We start from the raw sequence: 12,220 nt of genomic DNA on the forward strand, positions 1-12,220 counted from the left end.
AAGAGAGTGAAATTCAAGTTTTCATAGACAACTATAACCTGCTAGGTGGTTTCAGTCTTCAGTGGTGTCCCCTCCAGCACTGTCCTCAGTGACAGAGCAATAACAATGCTCAACTCTGCTATCTCCTAAGTTACTGATTTTTGAAAAAACTATCTAAAAGAAATCAGAGCTGGACAACTTATTTAGCTTTTCCCTTGATTACAGTTACAGTTATAAAAATGTCTTAACAGATGAATCTCTGCTTCGTTTCCCAGATGGGAGAGCAAGGCCCTCATAGAGGTTAGGGACAGAGCCAGAACTCAACTAAGACTAGGTCTTACTTGCACTTTCTACTATAAAAATTTCCTAGAATCAAAAGTAAAAAGACTAGAATAACTAGCTGATATACCCTCGTCTTTCAATGTCAAGAATTATCAATCTGATCCTTTTCTTTAAAAACTGACCCTGAACCTGCGTCTGATGTCGCTTATGTGCCTTCGCAGTGCTGTTCTAACCAGTGTCTCAGAGGGCAAGCCCCAGGCAAAGCAAAAAACAGAAATCAAAAGAGGACATAGCATGATAAACAAAGGCAGACTGTCAAGCAATGTCTAAAATGTAGAAAATTTGCTCATTTTTTTTCTTTTTTCTTTCTCAGAATAGTAGTCTGGAAAATACAGACTTATTCTAAAGGGACACTGTTCCTTTAAGTTGCTTACTGATCCCACCCAGATCATGCACCTTGGCCAAATGCCTGACCACTCTAGTAAACAAGAATAAGAGATTGAAAAAAAAGCCAAAAGAAAAGACAATTATTTCCCAGAGTACGGAACAATATCACATAGCTAACCCTGTTTACTAAGAGTCCTTGCTGTGCGGAGCTACTGCACTGGTCTCTCCTGTTTGACAGACTTCCTAAGGTAAGATGTAGCTGCTTGGTTTTAACTCCTTAACTGAAGACTAACTATGTAGGAACCAGACAAGGATAAATGGACAATGTTCTTGTCATGTGAAAGAGTTTATTGAAAACTTAGCCCTCTGCTGTGACTTGCAACTAGTTTTTTTTAGACAAACATGAATTGCTAAACATGTACATTTTAATGTAGACATAATTGTTAAACATGTACATTTAAAGCTAACTTTAAAGGCATTTAGATTTTTGTTTTGAAAATTTTATTGTAAATTTACAGGCTACTAAACTGTATTACAATAATGTTAACATCTTTTGGGAAAGATTTTAGAAATTTGAAATAGATTTATACAATATGGGATTAATTCTAGAATATTTTATCATTTGACTAACCTAGAAATTTGAATAAAGACTATCCAGTCATTTTGCCTACATGTAGAAACCAGTAAAATGCGAATGCCGAAGAAAATTTATAAAATTTACAGAAAATTGTTTTATTTCTGAAAATTTATTTTTAAAAAGTCTCTTGAAAGTATTGATCCCAATCAGCACTTGAAATAAATTTTAGGCAAAATTTCAAGATACAGCATTTGGTAAAAGATCTGAATTTTAAAAATAATATTTAGCCTATATTAACATTGAGGTTTTTTTATTTCTCTCATTTAACTAACTACATTTTCCATCTCTTCTACTCATTTGTACATCTTTCTGAAAGATAAGAACTATTAAAAACTAGAGCAATAGAACATGCTGAAAGCAATTAGAAGTGGGTGGGCCCGCACAGTGTCAAACCAACCGTCAGGGAGTTCAGGAAAGTAAGAGAGTGGAAAAGCTAGAGAATGGAAAATAGAAAGTCAAGATCCCACAGGGAAGCAAAAAGCTTTGCTTCAGGGGGCCAGCCAAGAGCCCTCAGATAAAAATGATAACACAGAGAAGACATTAGGATTATTGGAGTGACTGAACTGTGTCAGTGACTATCATACACATGAGGGGTTAGCTATAAATTCAGAACTATAAGCCAAGAAGACATGTTCAGGTTCTTTGTTTTAAGGGAAGACACGTCAATATTTGAAGCCAATAGTTGCAAAGTCCTCCTTCCTCTTCCCCGAGTCAGTGTCTTACTTCTAGAACTTCCGAGACGTTCTTCAGGGCATAGGCTCAAGCACAGAGAAAACACCTGCACAGCACTAATGAGTTCTTTTCCCCTCTGAAAATACAGTAGCAGCTGTCTGTGTCTACATGACTCCATCCTTACAGTAAACTTCAGAATTAGAGTTGTAGTTCTTTCTGCTCTTCTCCTTGGTTAAAACAGAGATGCCGTTGCTATGTTCTATTTCCTTAGCACAGTTCCAGTGGGGTTTTGCCTTTGTTTTGCTTTGAATACTAACTGGCTTCGTATCTTAGTATACTTGGTCTAATCTTGGTTGACATTTAGCCAATCGCTCTCGGTACATGGGCCAGCACAGGTGCTTGTTCATACAGAAGTGCAGTTCTGTTGATGAACTTCCTGCTGCTATGCTGTTTGAGGAAGAGACTGTGGCCTGAAGCCAGCCATTGCTTTATCTCTAACCAAACAGTCTTGCTTCTTTGGGCGTTTATTCACCTGGCAAGTATGAAAGCAGTCCGCATCCCAGCTTACCCAGCACCGCCTTTGCATGTGTGTCCACCCTATTGAGAGTCTGGAAGAATCAGGGTCATGAATTTCCAGGTCACATTCTGAAGGCGAGGCACCAAAGGAGGAAAATGTGACGACTCCTTTTCCAGACCTAAATGCAGCTGAAGGAGACAAGCGCTCAAAACCACATAGATTGTTGATTCTAAATCAACTTTTTGTTCCTGTTCCCTTGAGTATCCTGACCTCACAACACATCAGTCTTCTTTTGTCAGGAATTCTATGGATTTAAGCATCACTTTGTGTGCTGCTAGGCATACTGAACTGATACAGATGAATGGGAATTTTAATATAGAATTAGAGTTTTCATTGTTTATCTACCTGGAAAAAATAGTTTTTCTGGTTTATTTGAAGGGTAGGCCTCCCAACTTCAAGTATTTTCCTGTTTTGTTTGGAAGTTGCTTTTTTTTCCCCCTCTGAGACTGGGTTTCTCTGTGTAATAGCTCTAGCTGTCCTGGAACTTTCTCTGTAGACCAGGCTGGCCTCGAACTCACAGAGACCCTCCTGCCTTTGCCTCCCAAGAGCTGAGATTAAAGGCGTGCACCACCACTGCCTGGCTAACTTGCTTTTGTTGTTGTTGTTGTTTTAAGATTTATTTATTTATTATTATGTATATAGTACTCTGCCTGCATGTACACCCGCAGGACAGAAGAGGGCATCAGATCATATTACAGATGGTTGTGAGCCACCATGTGGTTTCTGGAAATCGAACTCAGAACCTCTCGAAGAGCAGTCAGTATTCTTAACCTCTGCACCATCTCTCCAGCCCCCAAACCTGTTGGTTTTTATTCTCACATTCTTTGGATTCATTAGATATGTAGTTCTGCTCACCTGATGTAGACTACCTTTCCAAAGCAAGAGTAGAAGAGAGAAAGGAGTTATGGGTAGCCAAGGAGTGATTTCATTCTGACTTGAGTTTCACTTGAGCATCACTATGATGCTGTGTGCTGTCTTAGTGAGACCATAAGGGCAGTGCTTTGCTATGACCCAAGGAAGAGCTGCCTTCGCTAGGAATCAGGTATAGTGCACATGGATGGAACAAGCATGCAGTCATCTGAATCCACTCTGAAGAAACTGCATATGACAAAGCAGAGACTGGGATGGACTATAGCCCCTAAATAATGGGGGACTGAGACATTGATCAATGGCATTCCTTACTCCCCACTCTCCACAATATCAGGAGAAACTGGTCCTGCTTAAATATAGATACTTGAACATAAGTGAATATTTATTAAGAGGTACTTGAACATAGTACCATGGCGAGCTTACGTTAGAAACTTGAAAAACCTCAGTGCATTTTATTTGAAGTGTGTGTGTGTGTGTGTGTGTGTGTGTGTGTGTGTGTGTGTGTATGTGTGTTTAGGCCAGAGGACAGCTTGCTGAAGTTAATTTTCTCCTTACCCTACATGGGTCCTGGAGAATCAAACTCAGATCCTCATGCTTGGCAGCAAGTACCTTAACCCACTGAACCCTGCTGTTGGCCCACATGACAGCTTTCGGCTCTACAAGCTTGAATGAATGAATGAATGAATGAATGAAATGAATTTATTATTTACTTATTCTCTCTCTCTTACCCTATGGGTCCCTTGTTTATATATTATGGCTTCCAGTTTAGTGAGGGATTCCTGAATGCACTAATGAGTGGGGGTGTGTTTCTTGTGCTTTCTCTTAGGCTCATTTTTGTCTGTGTGTTTTGACCAATTCTCATGTGTTAGTTTTTGTTTTATCATATCTTATCACATGACATGACATCATATCATATCATAATCTCTTAGAAGCATGTTTTCTAATGAGAGACAGAAAAAGGGGATGGATCTGGGTGGGAGGTGACATGGGGAGGGAGTGGGAGGAGTAGAGGGCAGGGAAACCATAATCAGGAAATGAGAAGATGTATTTTCAATAAAAGGAACACGATAAATATTACCTTTTATGGAAATATTTTTAACTGAATTTTCCATTTCAAGGTGTCACCAGGCAGATGAATTTTTAACCATCTACCATAATGAGGAAGAGACACGTTGCCTTCTGTCTCCTGTTTTTACCAGCTTTTATGACTCAAGGAGTGTATGGACAAAGAAAGAAAGGACCAAAGCCAAACGTGCTTGCAAGAAAAAATGACTTCCAGGGTAAAAAAAAAATGTGTTTTAAAAATAGTTTTAGTTTTAGCCTGTCTGTGAGAGCACTAATATAAAAAATTTTAAATAGTGTTTGGTTTAAATAGAAAACCGTATGTGTGATATACATGTGATGCTCTGCCTGATAAAATTACATCATGGTAGTAATAGGCCCTACATATTTAGATCACCTCAGGGGCTTTAGAGCACTTGTGCATTTATTATTTCATTTAAACTCCACTTGTAAAATAGGAGAGACAGAGCTGACTACGCTCACATATAGACAAACAGGTTCAGAGAGCTTAAATGACACATTCAAGGCCAGAGGCAAATCAGCTATTAAGAAGCCATCTAAAAGCCAGGCAAGGTGGCACATGTCTGTAACCCCAGCACTCTGTGAGGGGTGGGCAGAAAGATCTCTGTGAGTTGGAGGCCAGCCTGGTTTACAAAGTGAGTAAAGACACACATCTAGAATTCATGTTCAACTGTATTTTAAAATTAAGTTTCTTTTCATGTTGTGATTCCTATGATGAGTGTAGACATTTTCTTGTTTGGTTTCAAGGTACTAGAATATTTTTGATTTACCTTTCAAAACCTTTGCCTAGTAGTTTGTTAATTAAAAAAATATGCTGTACTTTCTTTTTTATTCTTTAAGTGGGTTCACAATGCTGAGGATATATACTTTCATTTGTTTGGTCTTGTTTCGCATTTTGTAATAAAAATATTTTGTAGACTTAGAAAGCTTTATCTTGAAGGCAGTATGCCATCTTTCAAAATCTCTCCTAGTCACTTTATTCCTCTCTCAGAAACAAGGCAAAGAGCACATCATCTCAGGGTTCTGACAGTGGGACGCTGTGTGCGAGGATGACAATTCTGTTGCATAACCTTTGTGCTCTCTTTCAGATGCCATTTGCTTCATAGATGTTGCCTTTATCTTGGATAGTTCTGAAAGCTCTAAAATTTTCCTTTTTGATAGTCAGAAGGATTTTGTGGACGGCTTGAGTGAGAAGATTTTCCAGTTGACTCCCGGTCGTTCATTAAAATATGACATCAAGCTGGCAGCCCTTCAGTTTAGCAGCACCGTCCAGATTGATCCACCTTTTTCTTCTTGGAAGGATCTGCGGACGTTTAAGCAGCAGGTCAAATCTCTAAATTTAATTGGGCAAGGTACCTTTTCTTATTATGCCATCTCCAATGCCACAAGGCTACTTAAAAGAGAAGGGCGTAAAGATGGAGTCAAAGTAGCTTTGCTGATGACTGATGGCATCGATCATCCCAAGAGTCCAGATGTCCAAAGTGTTTCTGAAGATGCTAGAACTTCAGGAATATCATTCATCACGGTGGGACTTTCCACTGTGGTCAATGAAGCCAAACTTCGCTTGATATCTGGGGATTCACCCAGTGAACCTGTTCTACTGTTGAGCGATCCAACCCTTGTAGACAAAATCCGGGAACGCCTGGTAAGTACCTACAGGGTCGAGTATATGTTTTTTTTTTTTTGTTTTTTGCTGTGTATGGATGTCTTGGTTACAAGCTGTTTAAGAGTAGAGCCAAACGTTGACAAAGTAGGATCCTCATTGAGTGTAGAACATTAATCTTTCTGGATTTTCTTTCTGCGATCTTGAGAATTTACTGGGAATGTGTGAAGCTCATTCCCTGAAGTTGCATCCCTGACTGTCACACACTAAGGATTTTGGAAATAATACTTTTAAAGCACACAGCATACTCTCCTGTCTATTTATGCTAAAATCATATACATTGTTAACGTATATGCATGCTGTTATCAATTTGTGGTCTGCCCTATTTCTTCTGACTTTGTCCTTTCTTATTTCCCATTTGCAGGATTACTTTTGACTGTCTTACCTATTTCCATGTTATACTACTTAAAAATTATTTTTTCTCCTTTTATTTCTTATATAGTATAAGCTTGCCTATATTACTTTTCATATTGACTGACAAAGCAACCTAAGAAAGGAAGAAATTATTTTGGCTCACAAATTAAGGGCGTAGTCCATCCTAATGCTGAAATATGGTGGCAGGCATCTGGTCACATAGTGACCATAATCAGAAACCATAGAGAGATGAACTCATCTGTTAGCTCAGGGTCTCCTTCCTATTCAGGCCAGGACTGCAGTCCATGGAATGCTGCTGTCCACTTTCAGGGTGGCTCTTCCTGCCTTAGCTAACCCAATCTGGAAACCTCTTTACAGACATGCTCAGGGGTTTGTCTCCTTGGCAGTTCTAGGTCCTGCCAAGTTGACAACGTTAACCATCACGTGTTCCACTTTAAAATCATCTGTAGTCAATTGGTCATTTCCCGTCAGACCAGGGTCCTTCTCTGTGTCTTGTTAGCTATGGGAGTGCTTTTCTGTGTTGACCACCCAGCTATGTGGAAGACCTTTCCCTTGATGCTTTGGGGAATGAGGCAAAATAATCAAAATGAAATCTCTCTTTACAACATTTCTCAAGGAAAACAACTCACAGGGACAACATGGTTGATTTGTTAAGTGTTTAATAGTGATTAAAAAAAAAACCCAATTAAATTTTTTTCCATTTTTTTCCATTATGTATTAGGAACACACACATATAACAACAACAATTAAGGAAAAAGAGATGGAAGGTCATGTGTGACAGAGTAAAACTGAGATAGAAAGGACTGGAGAGAGGAAAAGGAAAGGGTAAAATGATTTAATTATGTATTTTATTTTAAAATATTAATTTTTTCTTGAGAAGGCAGCAAGGCAGAAGTCTCCTTCAAGCACTGATCATTTCTCATGAATATTTTCTAACTGTTACAAAGAAAATTAAAGCTTATTCTGAAGATTTTTGATCCGTTCGCCCTCTCTACATTCTTTTTCAAGAGTTTCTCGTGTGTGGAGTGCTATTCGTCTCTCCATGTATTTGTCACTACATTTCACACTCCTTTGTTTTATGTAATCTTTTAAGGATTTTTTTTATTTTATATTAAGTCATTTCACCCATATGTATTTATGTATGTATATCACATGCCCTTGAAGGTCTGAAGAGAGCATTGCATCCTCTTAGACTGAGGTACAGATGGTGTGAGCCACCTCGTGGGTTCTGGCAACCAAATCTGGGTCCCCTGCAAGAACAAGCACTCCGAACTGTTGAACAATCTTTGTATCCCCTGTATGGTTCATTTTTGTTTATTCTTTCACAATGATGGGTATTAATCACAATGCAGGGTGACTATTATCACCCCATTTTACTGCAAAAGAGCTGACATAGTAAGGCTTGCCAAGACTGCAGAGTATGTACGGTTAGCACTGAAAAGGTATAGTTAACGAGGAACGCACAGAGAATTTTCAAGGTTTGCTCAGCCCTCTTCCAAAGTTACTGTTAGCTCTTCTCTCTGGGGATAGAGCCTATTTAGACTGGAGTCAGAGGCTACGGACCAGCCGGCGGCTCCCCGGTGAGTCTCACTGGGAGAAGATATTTTACACGAAAGGGAAACTTAAGGTGCTAGGACAGTACCTAGCCCTGCTTGTGCCATTGGCTCAAGGCATCCTCGCCACTCCGCTGAAAGCTGAGTACAGAGGAGAATCCTGGGAAGGTGAACAATTAGTGGTCGCTGTTCCTCCTCTCTGTTCATCTAGCAGGAGAAGTGCTGACTTGAGAAGGCACAGAGCAGGCAGTTCCTGGTTTGGCCCGATGTGCTGGCTCAGGGTGTTGCTACCCTCACTCTCAACACGCCCGTGCTCAGAATCTACCCACTGAGAACGTGAGCTTCTGGCAGTGGACTGGAGCTAGGACTGTTTCTGCGGAAACAGAAAATGACATACAAGACTCTTCTTCCTCGGCATCCTGTGACCTCAGCGTGTTTGTTCAGATGCCAGTTCTGTACCCTGCTTTCCAAATGCACTCCGGGTTCAGAGTACTTACCTGGCTTTTGAAAGAATGGCACACCAATATTCAGTGTTCGCATTGTCCCTCTCTCTAAAGTAGGACCTGATTTTTCACCAGATCATTGGGAATATTCCTCATTTAATGTACGTTCATTACATTGTTAGTTTTTATTTCGAAATTCTTGTGTAGTTGGGTTTTAAAATAATTTAAAAACACAATTTAAGGCATACTTTAAGAACAAAAATGCATTACTTCAATGTCAGTTCCATAAGTTTTGACAGGTACACATATTCATATAACCACCAACACAGTTAGAATGCCGAAATTAGAAATTCCTATCATTTATAAATGCCTACTCAAACTTCTTTGTTCTCTCTCTCTCTCTCTCTCTGTCTCTGTCTCTCTCTGTCTCTCTCTCTCTCTCTCTCTCTCTCTGTCTCTCTGTCTCTCTCTCTCTCTGTGTCTCTGTCTCTCTCTCTCTCTCTCGTCTCTCTGTCTCTCTCTGTCTCTCTCTCTCTCTCTCTCTCTCTCTCTCTCTCTCTCTCTCTCTCTCTCTCTCTCTCTCTCTCTCTCTCTCTCTCTCTCTCTCTCTCCCTCCCTCCCTCCCTTATCCCAGAGCTGCTAATCTGACCTTCATCACTCTGGATTAGTGTACGTTTCATAACATCTTACAGAAGTAAACCCATATCCTACATACCCATTTGTGTTTGGCCCCTTTTACTGTGAGTACTAATTTTGATATTAGATTGGTATTAAATTGGGTTATTTGGGGGGATCAGCAGCTTACTCATTTTTATTGTAATGGCCACTTTAGTTGGACTTAATGGACACAACTGTCCAGAATAAATAGATTTTTTTCATAAAACAAAAATAAATAAAGACAAATTCCCTCTGCACCTTTAGTAGGAAGTATCTTGTAAGAGCCATGCGAAAGCATTTCCACTCTGAATTATCAAAGAGATGTGATAGTTACTACAGAAGGGGGTGTACAGAACATGCTACTGTTAGTTTATTGTAATTTACAGGTGAAGAAAATTCAACCAAGTGTTCTAGATATAGCATGTGGTCCTTAGGAAAAGTAAGACAGTATAAAAAAAAATATATTTAAAAATCTGGAAATAAAGAATGAGACAAATCAGAGTTTCTTTTTTCTGTTCATTCTTTTTTTTTAAAAAACGTATTCATTTTTATTTTATGTGCATTGGTGTTTTGCCTTCATGTATGTCTGTATGAGGGTGTCAGATCTTGGAGTTATAGAAAGCTGTGAGCTGCCGTATGGGTGCTGGGAACTGAACCGGGTCTTTTGGGAGAGCAGGCAGTGCTCTCAACCGCTGAACCATCTCTCCAGCCCCTTTCTGATTGTTGTTACAAAACATAAATTGAAGGTATTCCCTTTACTACATAAGGGATTACTTTGACATTTTCTATGTCATCTTTAGAATCAGAGGATCATATGCTTTTTCTTCATTAATTATGGCCAGTTCCTATTTTTCCAGGCTTCATTTTTTTAAATAGATGTTTATTTCTGTTGTGTTTTAGGTTTATAGTGGCAATTTTGCTCCTAAGTTAAATTACAAAGGCTTATGTTGTTGTTGTTGTTGTTATGGAGTTTGCTGGCCTTTGTTCTCATCCCATCTGTTATGATATTAATAACTTTGTCAGTTCTTCATATTTGCTCCATCACCTTTGATAGCATTGGCATTTTACTCATTTACAAAATTGGCCATTCCCTTCTAGCCTTCTATTTTAACCACTATCCCATTACACAGATCTGAACCCATTGACACCATGTACTTCTTTTATTTTAGTGAGGACATTTCTCTATTTATTCTTGCCATTGGAATATAAATTTCAACAGAACCTTCAAGCCATAACTCAAACTGCAGACACCCTTGCCCCTGGCTATGACTGTGTACCTCCCCAGTTGTTCTCACGGGCCAGCCTCTTCACCATAGATAGAAATCCCACTTTTAGGCAGCCAGCTCCTCCCACTGGACCGTTCTGTCCTCTCCCTTTGAATATCCCTTCTCACTGATGTCTTTGTGCTATTGCCCACACTAGTCTTTATGACGCTTCACCCCCACCATCTTTGACATACAGAGAAGCATGCGGTCAGGGTGTTAGTTGGTCCCTTACATTCCTTTCTTCAGAATCACCCCAAAGCCCCACCTATTCCAAGAAACTATTACTGACTCCCACTCTCTGCATTTAGGACTTCCTACACTGACTGCTCTCAGTGTGTTGTCCTTAGTCCAGAGGCTGGACTAAGTGTAAGTGCCCTCAGGGATGAAGCTTTGTTCTTTGTTCGAAACAATCTTATTTATTATGAGTGTTGGGTCAATTCTGTTTCTATAGAAATATAAATTCCAGAAGATGTAAAAATCAAATGAGCTACAAAAAAATAGTTACTTAGGTTGTTAGGGTGCTAAAGAGAAACACAGTGAAGTAAAACTAAATTTTCAAAGGGAGAGCTGAAAAGAGGCACAAATGTGGTAAGAGCATAAATTTTAAAAACCCAGTAAGGTAAGGAGCCAAGCTTGGTGGCTCATGTCTGTAATCCTAGCATGTGGGATATTAAGAGAATTGTCATGCCTTTGAGGTCACACAATGAGTTCCAGCCGGTTTGGGCTACATAGTAAGACCCTTTGAACACACACACACACACACACACACAAAGATAAAGATATTGCTTATTGTAAGAATGTCAAAACAAGACTTTTGTTTGTTTTAGTAGTTTTCAAAATGTGTGGTTTGACTTGGACTACCAGAGTTTATCAAGTTGCACCTTCTGAATTATCTCAACGTTCTCTTTTTCTTCTCTTCCCAAGGGGAGCCAAAGCTTCTGATCTGTGCTTTAAATATCTTTCGTGTGCATGTATATGTCAGATGTGCATACATTTGTGTGTGCGTGTGCACCTGTGTGCGTGTGCATACACATGTACATGTATGGAGGCCAGAGGTCAACTTTAGCTTTGCTTCTCACTATCCACCTTGTTTTTTGACATGTGATTGCTCACTGAGACCTGTGGTTCCCCATTTCCACTGGGTTGGCTAGCTTTAGAGACCTGCCTATCTCCATGTCCCCAGAGCTGGGATTAGAAGCACATGACACCATGCCCAGGATTTTACTTGAATGCTGGAGACCAAACTAGGGTCTTGATGCCTGCACAGCAAATACTCTGCCAACTAGCCTACCTTTTCTAATCCAAACTATTTTCATAGTTTAGGTTATAAAGTATGTATCCATCTGCAACTGGCTTCTTTAAAAAAAAAAGATTTATTTATTTATGTATACAGGAGTTTTGCTTGCATGTACTCCTGCATGCCAGAAGAGGACACCAGAGCTCTTTTTAGATGGTTGTGAGCCACCATGTGGTTGCTGGGAATTGAGCTCAGGACCCTTGGAAGAGCAGTCAGTGCTCTTAACTTCTGAGCCATCTCTCCAGCCCCTGCAACTTGCTTCTTATTTCTTATTTTTGCTCAGTTTTTAAAATTATCCATGCTAGATTATATAGAGTCAATGAACTCACTTTACCTGTTGAACAGCACTTCATTTATTGACCCACTCTTTTGCTATTATGAATAATAAAGAACACTGAAATGTGCAGCCACCATTCAGGTAGCATAGCTAGGAGGTGAGTGTGTCTTCATCTTTGTAGGCAGAGCCAGATGTCACAGGGA

At 39.6% G+C, this 12,220-nt stretch overlaps 1 protein-coding gene across 1 annotated transcript in view; it reads left to right on the forward strand.

Moving 5' to 3' along the window:
• The first annotated feature begins 803 nt into the window (after positions 1-803).
• The window catches only part of Col28a1 (collagen type XXVIII alpha 1 chain), a 154,307-nt gene continuing 142,890 nt past the window's right edge, over positions 804-12,220 (forward strand). The window contains exons 1-3 of the mRNA XM_051151944.1: positions 804-896; positions 4,523-4,684; positions 5,576-6,132. Coding sequence (XP_051007901.1) covers positions 4,561-4,684; positions 5,576-6,132 — 681 coding nt within the window. The 5' untranslated portion in view covers positions 804-896; positions 4,523-4,560. The remainder of the gene's footprint in view (positions 897-4,522; positions 4,685-5,575; positions 6,133-12,220) is intronic.

Source organism: Acomys russatus, chromosome 10 (assembly GCF_903995435.1).
Source record: "Acomys russatus chromosome 10, mAcoRus1.1, whole genome shotgun sequence".
Lineage (NCBI taxonomy): Eukaryota > Metazoa > Chordata > Mammalia > Rodentia > Muridae > Acomys > Acomys russatus.